At 40.2% G+C, this 22783-nt stretch overlaps 5 protein-coding genes across 7 annotated transcripts; 2 read left to right on the top strand and 3 right to left on the bottom strand.

The window, feature by feature from the left end:
* Nucleotides 1-64: 64 nt before the first annotated feature.
* Arf1 (ADP-ribosylation factor 1) lies at nucleotides 65-3872 on the top strand. Of its 2 annotated transcripts, none has more exons than XM_015175868.3 (5): nucleotides 65-202; nucleotides 2255-2570; nucleotides 2656-2765; nucleotides 2977-3102; nucleotides 3420-3872. In XM_015175868.3, the coding sequence occupies exons 2-5, from the start codon at nucleotides 2423-2425 to the stop codon at nucleotides 3582-3584; spliced, it is 549 nt and encodes a 182-aa protein (XP_015031354.1). In that variant the 5' UTR covers nucleotides 65-202; nucleotides 2255-2422; the 3' UTR covers nucleotides 3585-3872. The 2 variants fall into 2 exon arrangements, with proteins under 2 accessions (XP_015031354.1, XP_002047666.1); XM_002047630.4 differs by lacking the exon at nucleotides 65-202 and adding an exon at nucleotides 568-704.
* A 614-nt stretch (nucleotides 3873-4486) lies between these two features.
* Nucleotides 4487-6053, top strand: EMC4 (ER membrane protein complex subunit 4). The gene is made up of 3 exons (XM_002047631.4): nucleotides 4487-4650; nucleotides 4711-4840; nucleotides 4896-6053. The coding sequence occupies exons 1-3, from the start codon at nucleotides 4595-4597 to the stop codon at nucleotides 5208-5210; spliced, it is 501 nt and encodes a 166-aa protein (XP_002047667.1). The 5' UTR covers nucleotides 4487-4594; the 3' UTR covers nucleotides 5211-6053.
* On the bottom strand, nucleotides 5197-7272 carry LOC6622673 (uncharacterized). 2 transcript variants are annotated; one of them, XM_015175135.3, is made up of 4 exons: nucleotides 6835-7272; nucleotides 5999-6052; nucleotides 5865-5941; nucleotides 5197-5379 (listed from the first exon to the last, which is right to left on the bottom strand). In XM_015175135.3, the coding sequence occupies exons 1-4, from the start codon at nucleotides 6847-6849 to the stop codon at nucleotides 5316-5318; spliced, it is 210 nt and encodes a 69-aa protein (XP_015030621.1). In that variant the 5' UTR covers nucleotides 6850-7272; the 3' UTR covers nucleotides 5197-5315. The 2 variants fall into 2 exon arrangements, with proteins under 2 accessions (XP_015030621.1, XP_002047668.2); XM_002047632.4 differs by lacking the exon at nucleotides 6835-7272 and adding an exon at nucleotides 6122-6357.
* A 224-nt stretch (nucleotides 7273-7496) lies between these two features.
* On the bottom strand, nucleotides 7497-8293 carry LOC6622607 (single-pass membrane and coiled-coil domain-containing protein 4 homolog). Its single transcript, XM_002047633.4, has 3 exons — nucleotides 7997-8293; nucleotides 7797-7928; nucleotides 7497-7734 (listed from the first exon to the last, which is right to left on the bottom strand). Exons 2-3 carry the CDS (start codon nucleotides 7923-7925, stop codon nucleotides 7687-7689), a joined length of 177 nt encoding a protein of 58 aa, XP_002047669.1. The 5' UTR covers nucleotides 7926-7928; nucleotides 7997-8293; the 3' UTR covers nucleotides 7497-7686.
* A 2686-nt stretch (nucleotides 8294-10979) lies between these two features.
* LOC6622498 (uncharacterized) lies at nucleotides 10980-11764 on the bottom strand. Its single transcript, XM_002047634.3, has one exon. The coding sequence runs from the start codon at nucleotides 11745-11747 to the stop codon at nucleotides 11121-11123; it is 627 nt and encodes a 208-aa protein (XP_002047670.1). The 5' UTR covers nucleotides 11748-11764; the 3' UTR covers nucleotides 10980-11120.
* Between the last annotated feature and the right edge of the window lie 11019 nt (nucleotides 11765-22783).

Here is a 22783-nt window from a genome sequence, read left to right on the forward strand (position 1 = left end):
ACCGTATATTATAGTGTTGCTGCTCTAGCATACAGCCACGCTCAGCGTTGAGTTCATTTTCAACGTTGGTGAATTTGCAGTTTTTTCAAAGGCAAGTGTATTCTCGGTCAAGTTTTATTTCGCTCTGTGATTTTTAGACATTTCCAAGTAGAAATTTCTAAAATTTCTGCTCAAATTGGCGTGCATTTGATACAATTATTTGGTGCGTATGGATTTTCAATCAAGTTTTAGATGGTGTTGTTGCGCAATGGCGTATTTTAATAGAAAGCTGGTAGCATTTTTATCTTTTGCTATTGAAAATGCTGCCGCAGCAATGTGGGTGATGTTGGTGTATTGGTGTAGAAATTTTAACACACGCACACATGTATATGACGTGTGGAACTGGCGATGGGAGTGGTAATCGAATGGTTGTAAACGAACTATCGTCCGGGATATAAATACCGAATAGTTAGTAATTATGAAAACTAATTGATTATTTAAATTAAGTTTTTCTTGAAATTTTAGTGGCAATTATCAATTATATAACTGCCAACTATTTTAATTCGTTCTTAAAATGTTTGTAATCGATAGTCACGCTCAATTGGAATCGATTGGCGGTATCGTACTCTTTCTGTCATCACCAATTTGTACATTCTTCTTCGCAGTCGGTTTAGCAGCAGAAAATTTAATCAGAAGGAAATTTATAAAAAGCTGCAAAGAAAACGGTAAATAATGAGTGCAAAGTGCAATTAATCGAAGCGTAATGCTAAGGCAATGTCCTAAGTGCAAACCAAACAAATATTTCGCCTGAAAATTAACAAAACAAGGCTGCCGCTGCTCGACAAAAGCAAATGAAAAAAAAGCATACGTCGCCGTCATCATTTCTTGGTACTCATACAAAGGCAGCCACATACACACACATATATAAATTGGTAGGGCTGTCAAATGTGTTCGTGGACCACCAGTGTATTTATTTGCCAGGCAAACAAAGGAAACTAAAAAGTTCTAAGAAATTGCGCTAGTTTTAATGGCAACAAAAACTGTCTGTGTAATTGTCCTGTGTTTAAACTCGGTCTAAATGACTACAATTTAACACGCACACTAATCGTAAGGCAACCCTAAACTCTCATGTGCGTATGTGTGTTTATGAATTGTGACTGTGTGTGCGTTGCAGGGTGTTGCTGCTGCGGCGGCATATAAAAGTTGCTACGTGTAGATTTCATTTTCTTACACATATTTTTTGCGACATTAAGTCTTCTGCACAATTGAGTTTTTTGGCATCAAATGCAACCAAACAAAACGTAAATGTATTTTCGATAGCGTGTTCAGTTATTATTTGCGCATTTCGTTTTGATGGGCAACACTAGCGCATCCAGTGCTGCCTAATTGTTGCTGTTGTTGTTGCTGCTTTTACCATTGCCTGCTGTCTATTTCTATGTGAAGTCAATTAAACTTTCAATTGAATTGCATATTGAAGCACATGTGTGTATGTGTGTGTGTGTGTATAGTCGCCGTTGCTGCTGACTCACCACAGATTTGGAGCGACGACGCTGGGCAATGGTCGGTCGAGTCATCCTGCTAGCATTTGCACTGATAAATCGAAAGTTTCTCACCTCAAACATTTGCGCGCTCTGTCCGTACACGTTTTTCCCCGACTAAAGTAGCCGCCGCTGCACGCACACCAACAACAAATAATACAATACAACAACAAAAAAATCAATATCTTATCAGCCGCCGCGACGTCAGCGTCAACTGAGCGTCAGCGCCGGCAGCAAACTCGCCAGTGTCAAATCAAAGTTGTTGTTTTATTTTGACAATCGCCCTCTAACATCAGTTCTTTTCATTGTTTCTATTTTGGAGCCGACATCTGCAACTTGACGTTGTCAATGAACTTGTTGGTAAAAGCGTTTATTGCCATTTCTACACTTTCTACGCTTGGTTGAAGCAATTTCGTAGCTTGTATTTAACATTTTTAATGGTGGATTTCATAATTTGGTTGCGGGCCTTCCGGTTTACTCACCGTTTGCCCAACACACGTCAGCATTAACAATCGAAGCTTAAGTGTGATGCAAAGTGATCAAAACAGTTTGCAATTAACGAGCAAAACCTAAACAACGTTTGACTCAAACTTCATTACACATAACATTTGTAATTCAAGTCAGTTTTATTGATCGTAAGTGTCTATGCGGGGGGGTTGCTTTGTCCATATGCCGCAGACCGCAGTTAATCGAATTAAGAAGCTGAGTGAGAGAAACTAAAATTTCATTCTTTGCAGTTTCTTCAAGTTGCAAGCACACAAATCCAACAGGAGTTGCATATTAACAGCAGTTGCAACTCGGATTTGAACTTGTTTATAATTAACGTAAACAAGAAGAAGCACTAGTGTAACAATTTTAAACAACATCCCCTCCACATTGAAAGACACGAAACAACAACCAACAACATGGGAAATGTATTTGCGAATCTATTCAAAGGCCTCTTCGGCAAAAAGGAAATGAGAATATTGATGGTCGGTTTGGATGCCGCTGGTAAAACCACAATTCTGTACAAACTCAAATTAGGCGAAATTGTTACAACGATACCTACTATTGGTAAGTAGTAATAATCTACAATTTTAATAATATCAAATGTATACAAATAATGCAACATACTGTATGCTTTCTCTTTCAACGCCAGGTTTCAATGTGGAGACTGTAGAATACAAGAATATTAGCTTTACAGTGTGGGATGTGGGCGGCCAAGACAAAATTCGTCCATTGTGGAGGCATTACTTCCAGAATACACAAGTACGTTAATGTTCCTTTTGAGTAGATGTGCCGCCGGCCTACCTCTTCTAGATGATGTTAACAACTTATAATGATTATAATTATGATTATTCAAAGTTAATTTTGTTTCAAGACGGGACTGATATACATAAGATTACCCATATCAGCTTAAATCTTTAACTTTGCCCCCCCAATTAACATATTCTACGTGCTGTTCCTTTCTTCCATGCAGGGTCTTATCTTCGTCGTTGATAGCAACGACAGAGAGCGTATCGGTGAGGCGAGAGAGGAATTGATGCGTATGCTGGCCGAGGACGAGCTCAGAGATGCAGTCCTACTAATATTCGCCAACAAACAGGTATGGAAATCAATATTATACATTGTGAAAGTAGAGCAAAATACTGTTAATAGAAAACTTGTTTTTGCACCGAAGTTTAGTTAATATTCGAGCACATTTTGTTTGTAAAATTTTTGAAATATTTTCAATGATGTCGGCATTTAAAAGAACATATTGCGCAAGCTAGCCTAACGCACGTGTTTACTATAAATGGACTGGATGTCGTTGATAAGAAAGAAAGGTGTTTGTTTTTCGAGATAACAATGCCTCGAGAATGCACTCCCGTTAATTAATGTATATATATTAAATGCTTAATATTCTCTCTATGCTGCTTTTAGGATCTGCCAAATGCAATGAATGCGGCCGAAATCACCGACAAGTTGGGCTTGCACTCACTCAGAAACCGCAATTGGTATATACAGGCGACGTGTGCAACCAGCGGCGACGGCCTCTATGAGGGGCTTGATTGGTTGTCCAATCAGCTAAAGAACGCTAATCGCTAAATAAACTACAGCAACAGCAACAGCAGCAGCAGCAGCAACAACCACAACAACAAAATAATTATACACTAACATTGATTTTAAAAGCAAAGCAGCAAAATCTTCAACAGCAAAAGCAACAACAACAACAACAAAAACAAAAACGGCAACAAGAAGAAGAAGAGAAGACAACGGCATTAAATAAGTGGGAAGTAATATCAAGAGGAAGCATAGCGAACTTTGGGTTCTGCGCATTTCCATTTTCCAAAAAAAAAAAAAACACCCGCAAAACCGCGCCGCGCATAATTAAAACTTGTTTAAGAATCGCAAAAACACCGCACTCAAAACAAAAACAAAAAAACACTTTCAAAGCAGCATCAGCATATAAAAGAACGCTATGATTTAAATTTATATATATATAATTATTGGATGTTTAAATGCAAAAATGAGTAAAAAGAAAACCCAACCACCACAACAGAAGTATGTATCTTTATTAAGTTAGTTTTGCCCTTTCCCTCATCAATATATATTTCTTTTTAATTTTATATATATATAAAAGTAATAATAATGAGTAATGAAAACTGTAATTGTAATTGTCTTAAAAAATACAAGAAAAAAAAAACAATTTGAATTATTTTTGTTTATAATCCAACGCTTGCCTGCAAAATAAGTAACAAAAAAAAAAAACAAAAACAAAATCAAAAGCAAAACAAAACATAAAAACCATATACAAACGGAACGTACTACTTATAAAGGTAATTCTAAATAAAATTTAAATAAACAAAATATGCTGAATCACTTTTGATACATAAAAAAAAAAATTAAAATTTTTAATCAACGTATATTATGTGAATGTTATCGATAATAAATTGAAGGCAACCCCAACTATATGTGACCGTTTACCAACACAGTGCCGGCACATTCAGAGTTGCTTTTGCCGATAACGATAAAAAAAAGTTTTTCTGCTGCTGGTGCCAATTTATAAGTAATTCTTCAATTAAATTAACTAAACCTAGATAAAAAACACTAGTAAAATGTCGGCTAAGCAAAACTCCAAGAAATCCAAGTGGGCGCTGGACTTTAACGTTAGGTATGTGTGTCAAAATAAGCAATTTCAACAAAGGTAATCCATTTTTCTCCCATGATGTAGCAAAAATGCAGATATGCCTTCCCCGCCTGGCTACAATCCTACGGCTCTGGTAAATCAAACGGAAGTTGTACGTGATCAACGTTTGGTAATTAAAAAATCATGGGACTTGGCCCTGGGACCACTGAAACAGGTAAGCGGTGTCCACATTTCGTCAAGATCTGCTGTTACCCATGAATCTCTTCCAGATACCAATGAATCTATTCATAATGTACATGTCAGGTAATTCAATTTCTATTTTTCCAATAATGATGGTGGGCATGATGTTAATACGCCCGATAAAGGCTATGTTCACGACGCAAGTCACCTCAAAAATGGCCGAGGGTGCACAGGGCACCGGCCAGCGCATTATCTATATTCTGGGCAATCTGGCGAATGTGGCCCTTGCGCTATATAAGTGCCACAGTATGGGCCTTCTGCCCACGCACGCCTCCGACTGGCTGGCATTTGTGCAGCCGCAGACGCGTTTAGAATATTATGGAGGAGGTGTTTCCTTTATCTAGATTGTAACTTTAAACTTTCCTTTATTGGATCATAGATAAATTTGTTTAAACACAGAATAACTAAATATATTGTATTTCGTCTCGAGCTGCAAGTAAATACGTTCTTCAGTCGTCCAAAGCTTTTTTCGCCTCCTTTTTGATATCGTGCACAATTTGTTCGACGGGCGTTCTGTGAATAATGTGAAGAGTTGTTGAAATGCATTTGTTATTTATATTGTCAGTTTATTTTAAATTTTTATCTCTACAAATGAAGATTGATTAGTTTGGTGATTGAATACCGTCTTCGATGGTCATCGCTTTAATGTGAGTAGAACGTTAATTTGTATTAAACTGGCATTTTGACGAGTCCTTTTCATTGTAAATTTTGTAGAGAATGTCCTTGTTAAAAGTCTTGATGAATACTGTGCGATCCGACATATATTGAAAATAAGTTTGACTTGCCAATGGATACACAACTTCGCACTTCGCATGGTTGTAACATTGTAATAATCAGTCCAAGTTGTAAAATCTGTTACCCATTTTATTATTTTGAATTTGTTTTTTTTTTTGTTTTGTTTTAGCGTGCGTGGTTCATAGTCACATTGGGTTAGTTTCATAAAACTGCCTGGTCTAAGCCGGATGAATATGAATTAATGAATCCCTAAATGACGTTACTTTTTTCCATCGATAAGCTCTCGGATTTTTTTATTCATTTTTTCAACCAGTTTGGGGGGATCATCAACACGAGGCACCTGCAAAAGCATAACGATTAATTGTAGCCAACATTTTGTTGAGATTTCAAGACATACTTCATAGTTCTGCGACACGTAGAGACCCGTGTAAACTCCGGCCCCAAAAGTTAGCTGCAATGAAAATGTTACAAATATTAATTTGCGTCGAACGGATTAAGGTTTATATATACAGCCCCTGACCATTGAGAACAACAAGACGCGCCCGCCTGTCCATAAAGGCTTTGGTGGACATGGCGGCAATGCATCACACTCTTGGCAGCCGCTCGTGCACGAAGATTGGCCACGTTTCAACAGTTGCATTCCCAAACCAAGCAATTTCATTTTAGTCGTTTATGTTGAATGTGTTTTCCTAAGTGTCGTGCCCAAAAATATACTCAAATATGTTTTGTGGCAATGGGAGCAATGCTTAGTTAGTTATTCTCTGACATTTTTGGACAGAATTTACACACATTTATGTATGTATTGAGGGTGGCAAAAGTAAAATACAATTTCATCTGCCCAAAGAAGCCTTTTCACTATCGATTAGTGTCAAATAACTTGCAGAAGCACGAATTCCTTTGCTTTCTGAACTTTGAACTAAGAACAAGGATGATAAATCGAAGCGCCTCACTTAGTAAAAGAACAACGCACAGTACAGTCTAAAGGCAAGACATATGTATGTACATACAAACGATTTATATAATTTAGAAATTGTTTTACTACAGCTGATGTTTGCCGCATATAATTTGCGTAAATTGTTGTTGGCATTTCTTGGTCGCATGTTAAACAATACAACAACAACGGCATTAAATCATCGCCATAAAAAGAACGGCGTTTGATTTGCTAGTGTTGGTGCTGCAATATATTGCAGCGGCGTATTTCACAAACTTTCACTTGTATTTCGTGCTACTTACCAAAAACTTAAGCATTGTCCAGTAATTAAAATCACTCTTTTCACCCGCACGCGCCAGTGTGAGAACCAAAACAACAACTGCGTTGAAGAAAATGTCAAAACGTACGAGACGAGACGCGCCGCGTGAGAGCGAGCTGGTGTCTGTAGGCTCGTGTCTGTGAGTGTGTGTGTGTGTGTTTAATCGAGAGTAAGAGAGAGCAGAAAACAGCTGGCACACTCAGTTACTTATGTATGTGAGAGTGTGTATGTATGTGCTGCTGTTGGTTTTGTATGTGTGTTATCTAATCACAAGCAAAAATAAATAACTGCAGTGCTTATAAGTTAGTTAACTGCTGTTAATATATTATTTGGCAGTATGCGAAAATGTTTATATTTGGCGCGAAATTTTATGTTCAGCCACTTTTTTCAATTTGTTTTGATTGACAAATGCTGAAGGCAGCTTTTACTCAGCGCAACGAACGAGCAACGTGTAAATAGCTAGATAGTGTAACCAAAAATAAAGAAACTCGTTAGATGCTGTATCTGTGTGTATCGCGGCATGTGTGTGTTAGCCCAATGCACGCACATATACAAAAATGTATTCCTTGAAAATATTCAAACGACCCGCCAATTAGCTTCACGACTGCCTGAATATTTGCGTTGTACAACACTAAACCAGTCCGCTCTTTTTCGTCGCTTTTATTTATTCAACTGGTGTGTGTTTATACAATATAGTGTAATATTTAAAAACAAATTGCACATTTGACAAGGACGCAATTACAAGATTAATGTTCAACACGAGCACAAGTACATAATATCATCGTTGATGCCTACACTAGCTTAAGCTACGCCAAGTTTCCTTTTGGTCTTTCTTCTAGGCCAAGATTGCAGGTCTCGTCTTCAGGTAAATAAACGCCACTATCTGTACAATATTTAAAATCACACAATATATGTTAAGCTCTCGCACTTTCCGGCGCTACTCACCATCATGGCAATAACACCAAGCGCCGGCAGTACCACAGTTCCAATTTTTGCCTGCATTTGTGCGTTTTCCAATTTGCGCTCCTTCTTTTGCTTTCGCGTTTCCTTTACCTTGCCTTTTAGTTGACGCATATTCTGCGTTAATTCAAATATTTAATTCATATTCTAACTGCTTGCCTGCTTTGCTAAATAATTTAACTTACGTTCCGCGACAGAAAGTCTGATGACGTGTAGAGTTTTTATGCGTGCGTATGTATATTTAGAATATGCAAACAGCGCTGGGCTGGGCCAGAGCGCTAGAGTTGTTCAGGTGGCTGCCGCTTGGGTTTGTCAACAAGTAGTTTCTGGGTTGATTTTAACACATCTCTTCTCGTGTTCGTGCCTCTTCTTCTCGTCGAACGTGCTTAAGAAAGTTGTGCAGGCTGTTGTTGTTGTTGTTGTCGGTCAGTTGCCACAGCTGTTTCGGGAGGCAATCAAATGAGAAGGTTACGCGTAGAATTGCACGTGAGAGCAGCAAAGCGAACATTTTTGATAGGTTTTTATAAAAATGAGTTATATATTAAAAATGAGCAGCACAAGGCACTGTTGCTTGTTTCGTTTGTTCCGAAAACAGTTAATGTTTATTAAATGTGACGTCACACGTTGATTGGCAGCTTGTGACGAGTGCAAGTGAGCAAGTGAACGAGTAAGTGGCCAGCGTTACCATCTCGTTAAAAAAAGTGCATGCAGTACTGTAAAATTATTTAATGAAGAGCGCGCGTTTTGAATACGTGCAAACCTATTTCACAAGAAGGTTCAAGCAAATATATTAATGTAAGTGTATCAAAATCGAGGTTAGCTAATGAACATTAGAGCAACCACTAAAAACTAATAATTTCTAGTCAATTCTTCTTGTACACGTTTGGCTATATTTTTTTGCGGCTAGCTTGTGTTATTTTTTAATTTAACGCTGCCGCTACAGCTGCTTATTTTTCATTTTCTCTTGCGCTGATGTTGAAAATACAATTTCTCCGATACAAAAACAAGCGCCCACATGGACACACACACACACACACACACACACACACACAGGCAGAGACTCATACACTTTACTGATTTTTGTAACTGATACTGCACACTGCATAAACTTGGCTAATATTAAAGTTGCTTTTGCCTTTTCCTTTGCTTAAAGTGCTCGCATGTGCCGCCCACATGTTGATTTTGCCATGGCTGTTTCAGTGTGTTGTTTTCATTTTCTAGCTAGCCCATATTTCTTTCTATTTTTCTTCGTTTTGAATTTTCGAGCATTTTGCTAAGCTCCATTGGCACGGCTCCAATAGGCAGCGAACCAGATATGCCCACCACTAACTGTTGCACCTTCACCTTTCACCTTTAAATGCGATTTTGAAAATGTATGAGCAGTTCCAAATGGGCTTATGTCCCAGCAAAGGGCGTGCCAGCTGTCACTACTTGGGTTTCCGGTATGCTCGCAATTTCACTCCAACTCCAACCCACATTCAGCAGCAGCAGCAGCAGCATCAGCTTATCAATCTGTTGGGAAGTAGCATCCACTGTCGCTCCTTTCTTACGCTAATTGACAGCATTCTTCATGGCTGCTGGTGCCGCTTGTAGCCCCAGAATGGAGTAGAAAATGAAGCAATAATAATGCAAAATGCCGCCTGAAAACCGTTGCAAATCATTTGAGACGCACGCCCAAGTTTGTGCATCGGTAATGAAGCATTCCGCCAGTGACCAACGGCCAACATTTTGGCATCCAAAGTTCGTCCATTACCATAAACGGCAACCCGATCAATTTGGACACGGATTATTGGCAACTATTTAGTCGGCCAGATAGACAAAGCGACAGACAGACAGACAGACAGATAGCCGGGCAGGCAGAGAAGCAGTCAGCCGTCAGCGGCTGGGCTCTGGCTAAAATGGCCCAAAGCTGCCACTTGTCCAAGTCGTCAGGCTGCCGTAAATTGAGCTTTGAATTCGTCTCTGCTCCCTGCTTCGACTGCAACCCGCCCGCTGAATGTGGCCTGAATGTGTATGCAGCATGTCGAAAATGCATGTTTCCTGATCGCAACTCTCTGCTCAATCTGTGGGTTCGCTTCTAGTTCGGGCTTAACGTTAACATGCTTTTCGACTTGTTCGTTAGACGCTGCCAGTGATGAGCGCGTGACACGAGTTAATCCTATCAAATACTGATCATGCACTAATCGCATTGTCAATCAGACACTTGGTGTCTTTGCTTTTTATATAAAAGAGCGTTTCATTTGTCATTTTCTTTCATATACCTATCATTTATGTAAAGGAGCCAGTGTTGTACAGCTGTTTATTTTGAGAATGTGATTTTTTCAGTGATGGAAAAGACACCAAAAACACACACACATAACTACATAAAACATAAGTAGATTGATTCGAATTCAGCTTGCCATATTATACTATAAAATACCCTCTAATAATTGTAAGCTGTTAAAGGGAATTCAATGTGAACTCATCTCTAGCTGGGGCTCACTTACTGAGGTAGCCAGCCAACTTTGTTGGCCGTTGATTGGCCGCCCATTGTCCGGCCGTCCGACTCCTTAACTGACTTAGCTAAACTCCTTATTTTGATTGCCAAGTCGTAAAATGATGGATTACCGAGTTGGGATTTATTTCTTGTTACGGTCATAATAGATTATCTTTGCTCACTCATTGTCAGACTGCCGAGCCTTAAGTCGCGTTCGCATCTTCTTTCGACAAATGCTCGTTAGGCTCTCGTGGAATTGCCTTCCGTTTTAAGGCAGCCTTCTGTCTGCAGTCCCGCAGTCGGTGTGGTACTCAAATCTGCCATGATGATATAGCTGGTTCTGTTGCAGCTTAATCACGCGAGTCTAGCCAGGGAGGAGGGTGGCCCAAAACGGTGGAATATGATTAAAACTATTAAAACTAACGAGAAATGCAGTAAAATTAAAGTTTTAACTAACCAAATGAATTATGAAAGAACAAGCAAAATGATTATGATTTCTTTTTTTTTTGCCACAAACAAAAGCTACGTTGATTAACACTGTAAAGATCGCTAATTAATTGCAGTGTTGTAAATGGCATAATCATTTAGAAAATACTATTGTCGCGGTTATTCGGGCAACTGAACAAGAAGGATCTAAGCTTAAAGTAAATAGGCAACGAGCTTTGCGAAATAATTTATATAGGAGATTAAACAATATAGAAGGAATGCAACATTTCAAAACTAAGAACTAGGAAATGTACAAAATTTTAATTCAGGATAAACATAAATATAGCAAGTTGGTATTTTATTAAGAAAAGATAAGCTGCAGCTACAGTTCGGGCTTTAGCTTACTCCTAACCATAGTAGGCGGCATAGTACTGAGGCGCGGCCACATAGGCAGCAGCTGCTGCTGGTGCCGCCTGAGGCGCTGCTATGAACTTGGCAAAGGAGGTTGGCTGCACAAAGCTGACCGCGCCCGCCGGATAATAGACAATGGTTGGCGGCTGTACGGGTGCGAGCGGCGCTGGAGCGGCAGCGGGAGCTGCTGGCGCTGCCCTGGGCACCTCCACCTCCTCGGCGGCATCGTCGATGTCGTCCTCCTGCGCCTCGCTGTTGGCCACCAATCGCGCGGGCTTTGCCTGCAGCCGTGCGGGCGTCGCGGCGGCTGCCTCTGCCTGGACGGGCGCTCTATAGAACTGCTGCTGCTGCGGCTGTGGAGCAGCCGCCTCTGCCTGGGCAGGCGCTGGAGGAGCTCTGTACAGCTGCTGCGGCTGTGGCGCGGCATAGCTAACCGCTGGCTGTGCAATCTGCTCAAGATTCTGAGCCGCTGGCCTGTAGCTGTAACCAGGCTGCGGTGGCTGCTGTGGCTGCTGTTGTTGCCGCTGCAGTTGGTAGCGACGACGCTGCTGCTGCTGGACATCCGCCTGCGCCAGGCTCAGCACGCAGGCGAGCAACACGATGACCACTGGGCTGAGTTTCATTGTTGTGACTGGCTGATTGACTGACTGACTGACTGCGAGTCGCCCCGCTTGGTTTTATATATGTCCGTGTCGGCAGCGGCTGCTTAAGATGCCAAACGCGTCCCGGCGCGGGGCGGCATGGGGTTTGCTACCCCCCACCCCCCCATACACACACACAGGCAGACGACCTCCTCCAGCCAGCCGGCCAGCAAAACAAAATTGACATTGACCCCAAAAACAAAGCCCAAAACTGAATTGTTGCATTTGCGTTTTGCAGTTGAGCGATGCTTTGCTCATAACCCAAATCCAAAACCGAAACCAAACAAAAAAAAAAAAAAAAACCAAACCAAAAGCTCGACTAGACAATGCCCTGTATATTTTTTAATAACTGCTTCATTTATGCTCCCACTATTCTGAAGTTTTCGATACATTTAACGTTGAGGGAATAAGATAACCTAATGAGTTTTAGCTCGTAAATCTTTAATGTACGACTTGTATTACTTTTAGACCTTTATGATGGACATTACAGGGTATAACAGTGCAGGCTTCACATGCTGCAAAGCGTTCGTCATCGTTCGCATCGTCTGTGGCCTGTCATCAATATGCAGTTGATGTTCTAACATTTTATTGGGCTTCTTTGGCCCGTTGCCCACGTGTTGCTGAGGAGGCAGCAGCAGCAGCAGCAGCATTTGGTTGTGTTTTGTTCAGACAATAGACTGAAGTGGACTTGCAGTTTAGTCACGTACAATGTAACACTATAAATTAGCCCATCTGACATGGGGCACATGTAGTGGAGCCCATTTGCTGTTGGGCCGGGCAAAGGGGGAATGTCCAACAGCTCGAGTCCAGGGCGACAAATGCAGGTGACACAAAATGTGTAATGAAAGCAAACGCACAAATTACCGCATTACGAACTGACTACGTGCAATTTAAGACTATAACCCGTTCAAACGCAGAGACTTAAAAAAGGCTGAGGTGACCTTAAAGACGTTGTTCAGTTGTCATCCTATGATAGATTCCTGTTGTTGTAAAATGTTCCGTGTCCAAGCTATAATTATTATTGCAACTATGAGATATTGTCCAAATTGTCCTCTGCATTTACGATCTTTATTATTGCGACATTTCTGCACAACCATAGGACAAATGCTTACAAGGAAGGGTATTAAATCTTCGGCTTGGGAAATATTCTTACCATCTCGTTTATTTTCAATTTTTGTTTATTCTTGTTCAATCTGCTTTTTCGTTCGCTTTTGCGGATATTTACGCATCTCATCAAATTGCACATAAAACAAATTAAAATAAAGCGTTTTTAAGGCAATTTCACGCCTTCCGTTGACACCCCCCCCGGATGAATCTATGCGCCATAATCAATTGTCGAATTTTTCATGGCACCTGCATAAATTTGCCATATTTAATAGTGGAAACGCCTCTCGGCTAACTGCTCCATTTGGTGGCTGCATGAGAGATGCGCCATAAATTCAATCGAAATGACAGCCAATTGCCGCGGAGTCGCGTCTAGCTCAATATTTACAAGGATTTCAATAAAAATGAAGCAACTAATTGTTGCAATTAATTTATTAAATTACACTCGCCGCAATCCGCTCTTAACTGGTCAGCTTTTCGGCCAAGAGACGCATCAGTTGCCGGCTTATGTGCTTTTTTTTTTATTGTATTTATTTCGTGGCTCAACGGGAGCCCAGTCGCATTCGCAGGCGGACACTGGGGCACAGTAGTCAGTGGACAGTTGACAGTTGACAGTAGCCAGGCGCTCAGTTTATGGGCCATTCGATAAGCCGCAGTTTCAGCACGTTTAGACTGTTATATCGTAGAGTCAAGTGCTTCTAATGGCGCTGCAAATAAGGAAAACTGTCGAAAAATTCCGTACCAACTGTGCTTTGATTTAATGAACTCTCTATTTCTTGGTACTGGCACCAAAGGTGCGCTTAGCCATTGCCTGAAATCTGTCAATGAATACAGAATAACAAAATATCTATTAAATTATTAGCTTCCAAATGAGTTTTTAAACTGTACAAAATATTGGAACTATCTAGTTGTATCCTTCATGCTGTAACTTTCCTGTGCAAAACTTCTTTTTTGCTTTCCCTTTTGACCGATATCCTTAAATGTTTTATTGCCTGTGCTACAGTACTAACTGAGAAACATCTCAGCAAGCGAAAGGCTTTTAAATATAATAAAATAATTATAAATTTAGTTTGTGCCTTGCCAGCCCAAGTTTTAAGCATGTGTATACCCATTGAAAATGTAACAGGCAGAAGAAAGCATCTCCGATTCACAAAGTATATACATATACATACATATATATATTGTTTTTATCAGCATCAATAGCCGAGTCGATCTAGCTATGTCCGTCTGTAGTATCTTTTATTTGATAGCTTTATAGCTACCGCCCCTTCTCCCCCTTGCGAGAACTGTATTTGTTGTTAGTGGAAGAAGGGTGAGGGTATTTCCTAGTCGGACACTTTCTTGTTGTAGGTTTACTTGTTTTATGTGCAATTAGCCAACAAATGATCAGAGATTCAAAATTGCTGGCAAGCTCTGGTCTCACACAGAGGCAACACAGATGCCACATTCATTTGCTGGCAATTGAAAAATAGGAAAAACTTCCATTTAAATGGGCCGTTGGAGGCTTCTTGGAAGACGTCCATTAGAAATGGGCGAGACATTCGTATCTATTGCAAAGAACTGGGCGTCATATTTCAAAAGACAGTCACGGCCAATGGCCACGCATGCGTCTCGAGAGTTTCGAGAGTATCCGAGTACCAGGTCTCGGGGTGGGCCGTTCGCTGCGGGAATTATGTAGATTATGGACTGGACGCAGTGCTGCAGCTGGAGCTGGAGCGTGTTTGCGGCGCGTTTTACAATTAATTTTGCGTCCAGGTCTGCGGACTTTGGTAGCTGCAGCCGAGATCGAGACTGAGACACCGAAACCAGACCGGATCGGTATGGGCGCAAAAAAGTTTCTCTAATGTTTGCCCGGTTTTGCATGTGTTTCATTTTTGCTTTATTTTCGTTTTTTTTTTTTGGTTGTTTGTGATTTATTTTTGCTTTTAGTGTCTTTTATTTTATGATTTATATGGACTGCAGCTCCATTCGGCTCTGGTCCTGGCTGTTCGGGTCCGGTTCTGTGTATTTCTTAACACGGCTCTCGACTTTGGCTTTGGCATTGGTGATTTTTCACTATTTTCATCGTAGATCAAAATTAAGTGATTTTAATGATGAAATTTATTGGCGCATTTATTTGTACATGATTTGGAGCAAACCAAACTGCCAAACTGGTAATGCTACCCAGCCAGACACATGTGCGCCCGGGGGCGCTATGCCAATAAATATGTTGGACATGTGACAGATTTCGTTGGCAAGATGATAAACGATCCCACTCAGTTGCCCGGTTGTAGGTCTAGCTGCTTCAATGGGAGGTCTGTAACAAAGTTCCAGTTCATGATCGACAAAGCAGCAAATTCTAAACATTTGTCTCAACTCTCAAGGAATCGTTGATTTCTAAAATACTGTTTAACTGACTGACTGACTGTTTGTTGATTTACAAAACAACGATTCACAGGCTGTCTGATTGACTGATTGATGATCAATCAGGAGACATCTCCGACCCATAAAGTATATACCATATATACTAGATCGGCATCAGCAGCCGAAATGATGTAGCCAAGTCCGTCTTGTCGCTCAGCCTATAAGTCAGAAATGGCCCGATCTGACCACCATATCATATAGTTGTCCTAGGAATGATCGGTCGAGAAGTAGGTTTTTGTATGGAAAACTCTGCATCTTTATGTTTCACTATGCAAAAACCTATCTACATCGAACCACTATATCATATAGCATATAGTAGCCTTAGGAACGATCAGTCGAAATGTAGCTGGCACAATATTCTGTTTTCATATACTGCGTGCCAAAGGTATCCTTATTTTCTCGTTTTTCATTTAAAATTAAATTATTTTATTAGAAATTATTATAATATATATTTTAAAGGCAAGGCCCCCAATGGAATAGACTCAAGCTAAGTTGTTTAATAAATGAATTAGACAGTTTTTAAGGAAATATATTTAAAATAAACCCAATTTTGTATGTTTATACCCATTTTGGTCCATTGACAATTTTAATAATAATTACCTTTATGCGGATTGTTTGTTTGTCTTAACGGCCAGACATGTACACACACACGCACAATCGCGTGTTATAAATAAATTATTAATATAATTTTTTTCGGTTGGGGTTTCAGTGCACACGCATGATGTGTGGCCGTAATTAAATACAACAGAAAAATTACCGTTTGGTTGAATAAATATATTATGTTGTTTGCGCGTCAGTTTTTTGTTGTTTAATTTTTAAGGCTTTGCATACCAAAAGCAAAAATCCCATAAATTAATTATAAAAGGATAGCAAAGCGAAAAAATGGGTTTTATTTGCAATTAAAATTACATGAAAATACGCAAAATTTGCATAAATGCACAAATATTTAACAATAATAATTAATTACATAATTGGATAGAGCCCTGGCAGAAAATCAGCTGCATTTTAATAATAAATTTAATTGGCAAAAGCAGCGCAACAAGGAAAATCTTTTCTAGTGCCACGAATTAAATACTCTTGCATAATGCCAAACATAATCTTCTGTCAAGATGAGCGCGATTACAATTAACAATTAACTACAACAATTACCACAACAACAAATGGATCGAGTTTCATATAAATAACTTTAACAAGTTAGGGGACAAGGGGAATACCCTGAACCTTCTTCTACTAGCATCGAATACAGCTCACACTCGTTTGCTTTAACAATCAAAATGAGGTCTGTTCCTTGAAGCGCAGTCGATTAACAACCTCACAGCCATGCCAAGTTAGCTATGCAATAAAAGTTACATGATCTATATAAACAATTCTATAAGTTACATTTTTAAAGTGGTTGACTCTAGCTCGGATATTTGCTCATATCGATTCTTATCGATTGCTTGGAAACGCTGCAAGTTATCGATTTTCGTAAACAAAGTCAAACTGCGCTAGCCTTATTAAGATCTACGTTCAAAACAACGTCTCTTAAAGTCTATAGCTTTTAGCTTTTATACGTTCTGAGAACGTAGATCAAGTATACATATACTTTGTGGGTTCGAGATGCTTTCTTCTGCCTGTTACATGCACTTGCACAAAACCAATATACCCTTTGACCTCTTCTTCAATGGGTTAAGTGTTTGAAAATCAAAGAGACTAACTGAAGATGTGCCTAGAACTAAGGGAACTTAACTGTTCGGGCTCGCATTGGCGGCATTGGCAATATGTTGAAAGCTGCAAATATAAGTATGTTAGTTGTAAAAGCATGATTTGCAACAAATGCTACATATACATATGTAATTATGAAGAAAAAAGTGTATTTATAATGAGGTTTTTTTTATAGACTTTCTCGCATTCCACATGTCATCATTTGGCCCATGTGGTTAAGCACAAACAATTAATAATGAAATTGTTATTAAATGACGGCTTTTTTATAGCAAATGTTTTTATCTGTAATTAAATCTATGCAAAAACTAAAGAACAATAGTGCAAAAAACCAATTGAAGACTTTATAGCTATTGTCAATCGGACCAGAGTCTAGACACGCTCTCAGCTTTCAGTTCTTATCAAGCTGTTGTTGGCATTTCTTTGGCATGCTCACTTGCCGTAGGGTCAGGGACTCGAGCCGGTCATCATCCACGTCATGTCCACTTCTATCTGCATCTTTGTGCTGCTGATAAGAAAGCGACTCGAACAATTCCCCGGCATTGTTTAGGAGTTGTCTGCATGTCTATATGTGTGTATTTTCTTTTAATCAGAGTCAAGCATACGACGAATCACTTGAGAGCTCCAATTAAAATTTCGTATACCACTTGGAGTGGGGTAACCTGTCAGGGTGTCTCCTCTTTAACCTGCTGCTCAGCTAATCAAATACAATTTGTAATGAAAGCTTCAGAATCTGGTTTACGTTGTCAGCCAGAAAATCCACATGAAAATAATTTCATATGAAAACAGCTAATTTGAGACAAAGACGATTTATTAATACACTTTCGGACGAAACTTACATTTAACATTTCCCTTAGTAAATGCCAAATTCAGTAAGAAAATGGGAAACTTAAAAAGAAAAACAGATCAAAGGCAGGTTACAATCAAATAATTTTTGGATAATTTATAAAAAAAAAATATATATAATAAGTTTGAACTGTTGCACAAATTTGCCTAAAATGAAAATAAAAAATAATAATTAATAATAATAAATAAAAATAACTTTTTGGTTATTGAAAGCAAACAAACTTGTTTAGGAATCTCTTCAAATAACTAGTTTGTCAAAACTCGATACAAGTTGCTTGACAAAGTCGCCTCACCCCAAATAAGGGTATTGTATATGAAAAATGTATTTGCGTGCTGAACGCTTTTCATTTGCCTTTTATTTGCTTAAATGAGTTTCGCTTTTGAGTTTGTGTTCAACAAAAATAAAATGAGGAAAATGAAGAAACCTCCAATTCGTGGCGCGTCATGTAAATTACGAGTTTGTATTTAACTAACCTTGAAACAAATTTCGTTTGCCGTTTGGCCAAGCAAACCAATGTGCGAATACTCCCAGCGATGCCGCCGGCCCGCCGCACACCTGGTCCAGGTGGAGTTTATTTGTCCGAAAGTAGCATTCGATGCGGAGTTTGCCTGTCGAGAGTTTGCCTGCTGAAATTTGATATCTGGCGGAACAAGAGCTGCGGCAACCTGTTGCCTGATTTGTTGCATGTTGCTTGCTGGCAATCAACAGCTAACAACAACAGCTAAATGCAACAACAACTTGTTGTTTGTCGCCAAATGTTGTGTGTTCGCGCTTGTTGTTTTTGCCCACGTGGTGTCATGAACCCGCCAATCCAATTCGGTGAAAACTCAACAAGGCATTTAAAGTTCGAGTGAAATTTTTGTGTGGAAAGTCGTGGGCCGTTTTTCTCACGATTGGAGAGGATCACTGTGGTCAGGAATTTGTTAAAAAAAAAAAACATCAAAGTAATACAGATAGCTGTATAAAAACCATTCAAATTTTCTTCGTGAGAATCTTCTATTAGGAGATTCCTTTTATCTTTCTTAATTTTAACCAGAAGTTTGCCTTCAATTTTTGCTGTTGTTCCTTGGATCTACTTTATCTCATTTTCGAGCCTCTGAGCTATCATCTTTGTCATTAGCATATTATTGACAATAAACAAGTTGTTTCAATAGCTGCCTTTCTTTGCGATTCTCACAAATTAAAGTACGGCTTGTTCGTTATGTCTGGTGTTTCCGATTTTTGTTGCCAATTATTTGGGCAATTTAACAAATAGTATATGTTCATATATCAAAATAAATACATATTTTGGCAATTCAGTTCTGACCATGAATTATCCCTAGTTGATGATATTTATAAATTCCGTAACATTACTCTCTCTCTCTCTCTCTCTCTCTCTCTCTACCTCTCTATCTCTCTATCTGTATCTCTCTTTCTCACTCTATCTCTGTCGCTCTCTCTCTCTATTTCTCCCTTTCTATCTCTCCCTCTCTCTCTCCCTCTCTCTCTTTCTCTCTCTCACATATATATACATTTCCTACTTTTAATCGCTGCTTCTCTTGAATCGCACCTTTCTGCTCGATTTTCATTAATTAAGGTAATACTAACAGAGAGAGCAGGTGATTGAGTAAGTCCACGAGATAAGAGCCGCTTCTGTTTCCCATTCAGCCTGTGCTCTGTCTTTTGACAGGCACGAATGGCTTGCGGCTCAAGCGACCACAAACAGATCTTTAATGTGAATGTGGCTGAGCGAGCTGCGCCCTATTCGAAGTTAAGAACCACTCTATGTGCTGACTGAGCTGTTGATAGGGCGACAAAAGTGGGCAAGTGGTGCAATGCAAGTGGTGCAATGCAGGTGGTGCAAGCAGGCAAACAACACCAAATACAAAACTCAATGTGGCTTTTAATTAAGAAAAGTGCAACAGAACGAAGATGACGACGATGACGAAATGCAGTAAACCGGAAACGAGAAATGTCAGGAACCAGATCCAAGGAGTGAGACCATGGCACGAGCTCAATGGTTGGTTGGTTGGGTTGGGTTGGGTTGGGTTGGGTTAGCCTCGTCTCGTCTGGTCTGGTCTGGTCTGGTCGGGCTGTTGGTCTCAAATAACAAAGCTGCCAGCGAAGCAAACGAATGACAAACCAAAAGCCGCAGTCGCTGGCAACACTTGAGTTAACACGAGGGACACGTGTCATGCCATGGGCCTGCCAAGTGGCTAATTAGGGTTCGAAGGGGTTCTACCGGGTTAGACCCCCCATTACCAGAGCCAGCAGCTACTATATAGACACATCAGTTGCAAGTAAATCAAACTGACAGCTCATATGGCCACTGAAGGAGCGCATGCTGCTTCGTGTTGAGTATGAGAATGTGGTTGGGATTGGGGCTGAGGCTGAGGCTGAGGTTGTTGATGTGATGTTTGTTAATCCAACTATTGATACAATTATGTAAAACAGAATTCCAGGCAATTTCACAATTATCGCATGTTGTAACTCTGCAAGTTCCAGCAACTTGTTATGAAATCCCCCTCGAGAAATTGTTTGCAGGCACGCAAGTGCCTTTAACCCCCGCTCTCTCGTGCCTGTCTGGCTAATTGAAAAACTGCGTGCTGTGGCCCCCTCTTTCATTTTTCACTGCCAAACCTGATGTGTGTGTGGTCTTATCATTGACAGTTGTCAGTGCCTATAACTGACACCTAACACCAGGCCATTTATGTTTCAGCTCTTATAGCAATACCCAAACCACAAACCCCAACCAGATTTATCGCCTCTTGTCATCCTGTTGATGCAACACTGCGAAATGCGCTTTGACAACATTTGTCATTGATTTGAAAGAGTTGCTCGGATGGGTTGTTCGGTTAGCCCCAAAAGCCTGATTGGCGGCTGTTTCAAGATTATACCAAAGCGCTTTGTCCAAAAAAAAAAAAATGTTGATAAGCATCGTTAAAAGCACAGCTAAGCACACTTGTCAACTTACAATAGAATTTAAATATATTGAATTCTGTCTACAGTCTGATGGACATGTTAAAAGAATTTAAACATATTGGATTCTGCTTGATCAAGTTAAGCCAAGGTTCCATCAGTGAGTCGTAGCTAGCTGCGAAGAAAAATTTTATTTTAAAACAATGCTCAAATAGCTTGCAATGCGGTTCAATAAATTAAACGTTCATGTTAAGTTAACAAGTTGCTTGCAAGTAAAAGAACAATCTAATAATTTTCTTACAGAAACAAAAATCTATATTGTAAATATATGCTTCAAACTCCAGATAAACTTGAGATAAAAGGCTATAAAAGTGAACTTCTTTATCTGAATTTTATCTGGCAAAATTCGCTTCTGTCTAGACATAATTTTTAAGCTGTTCAGATATCCTCTTTAAAGCATAGCTCGACTTTTGAGGCTTCCTTTTTGATAGCAAATAATGCGAAAGCTTCAGCCGGATTTGTTGAGAATATAGAACCCATTAAATATGCGTATAATCACAATTGGGCGCGCCCATAATCAGCCAGCAATTGTCTACATGGCAGCTGGAGGTACGAAGGAAGAGAGAGGTTGGGTTGGGCGGGGTTGGGCTGTGCTGGAGTCTTAGCCTGCTAAGGCATGCGGCAGGTGATCACAGGTGATCATCAGCAGAGTTTTCCAGCTGCGTCATTGATGGACTGCAATTGTGGTGCTCGTCACGTACGCCCGGACACAACAAAAGGCCGCCTGATGATCGGGAATGAAACTACGAGTGCGACCAGGGCCTAGACCAGACCAGAGCCTAGAGATGACGTTCGACAATTGAGCGCTAATTATCGCCTTGGACAACAACAACAGCAGCAGCAGCAGCAGCTACAGATCTACCTGGTCAGCGTGTGTCAAAGGCATTCCTGGCAGGCGTGAATTGAATTCCCCGCTGGTGATGAATGGGTCCGGGGGCAGTGGCTCGACACTGGTAACTACTTCATTTAGCTGTGGATGGGTACGCGGATTTGATTTATAGCGCTTGCTAAATTAAACTTGCGCGCAGAATGAATTGCAGGAATGCGAGGCGAAGTCTTTCGACTTTGGAATTACCTGGAATTACCTGGTACTGTGGCGATTAAGTGTTTAGCTCATTAGCCTCAACAATGCGTTGGTATTTGGGTTAGCTACCCACCAGCATTGTTGCCGCCTCATGCAACTAACGGTAACGATCTGAGCTATGCTGCAGAAAAATCAAAGAAAAACCAATTAGGGAAAACTGCTGAAGATTAAGTGGACATTAGGCTGAGCTATATGTTAGCTATGAAACTTATTTCAGCTCAGGCATTTTTTCAGCTATTGCAAAACTTTGAGATATTTGGTAGAGGATTAGCTCTAACAACTCCCACCACAAGGCTGCCTTCTATCGTTTCGTGTGAGAGATATAATATATATCAGCAAAGCTTACAAAGGTTTTTTTTTTTTTGTACTATTTGTCTGTCCAGCCTGGACAATTGTCTTGGCTATCTGGTGATCAGAGTGCAGGCAACGATTTATCAAGAGTCCTGTCTCTCACCAGTCGGAGACAACTGCTGAAATGCAGCTCCATCAAATTGGCGACAAATGCCGCATTGGCCAACTGTCTGGCAATCAATTTCGACTGTTAACACTTTATCAATATCTTTGGCGGCTTAGGAGGCGGGTTGGTTGACTGAACGGCATCAAAGTGAATCACCGCCGTCAGATAATAATAATAATAAAAAAAAAATACAGGTGCCAATGAAGAGTCCAGGTAGTCGAGGAGTCGAGAGCCGCGGGTCTTCGATCTTCACTATTCAGTCGCTTTGGCCGTCGTCTCGGCAAGATCAGAGTCGGAGCGTGGCTGAGATAGTGGATCGCCGTTTGGCTCCACCTTTTTGTTGCTGCGGCCTGCAGCCAGCGTTTCTCCTTTTAATTGACGCCTTGATTTGCAGCCGATTCGTTGCAGCACATTTTACAGCCTCTTCGCTGTCCACTTCGCTCTTTATGCACATTTTATACGTA

This window comes from Drosophila virilis, chromosome 3 (genome assembly GCF_030788295.1).
Source record: "Drosophila virilis strain 15010-1051.87 chromosome 3, Dvir_AGI_RSII-ME, whole genome shotgun sequence".
NCBI lineage: Eukaryota > Metazoa > Arthropoda > Insecta > Diptera > Drosophilidae > Drosophila > Drosophila virilis.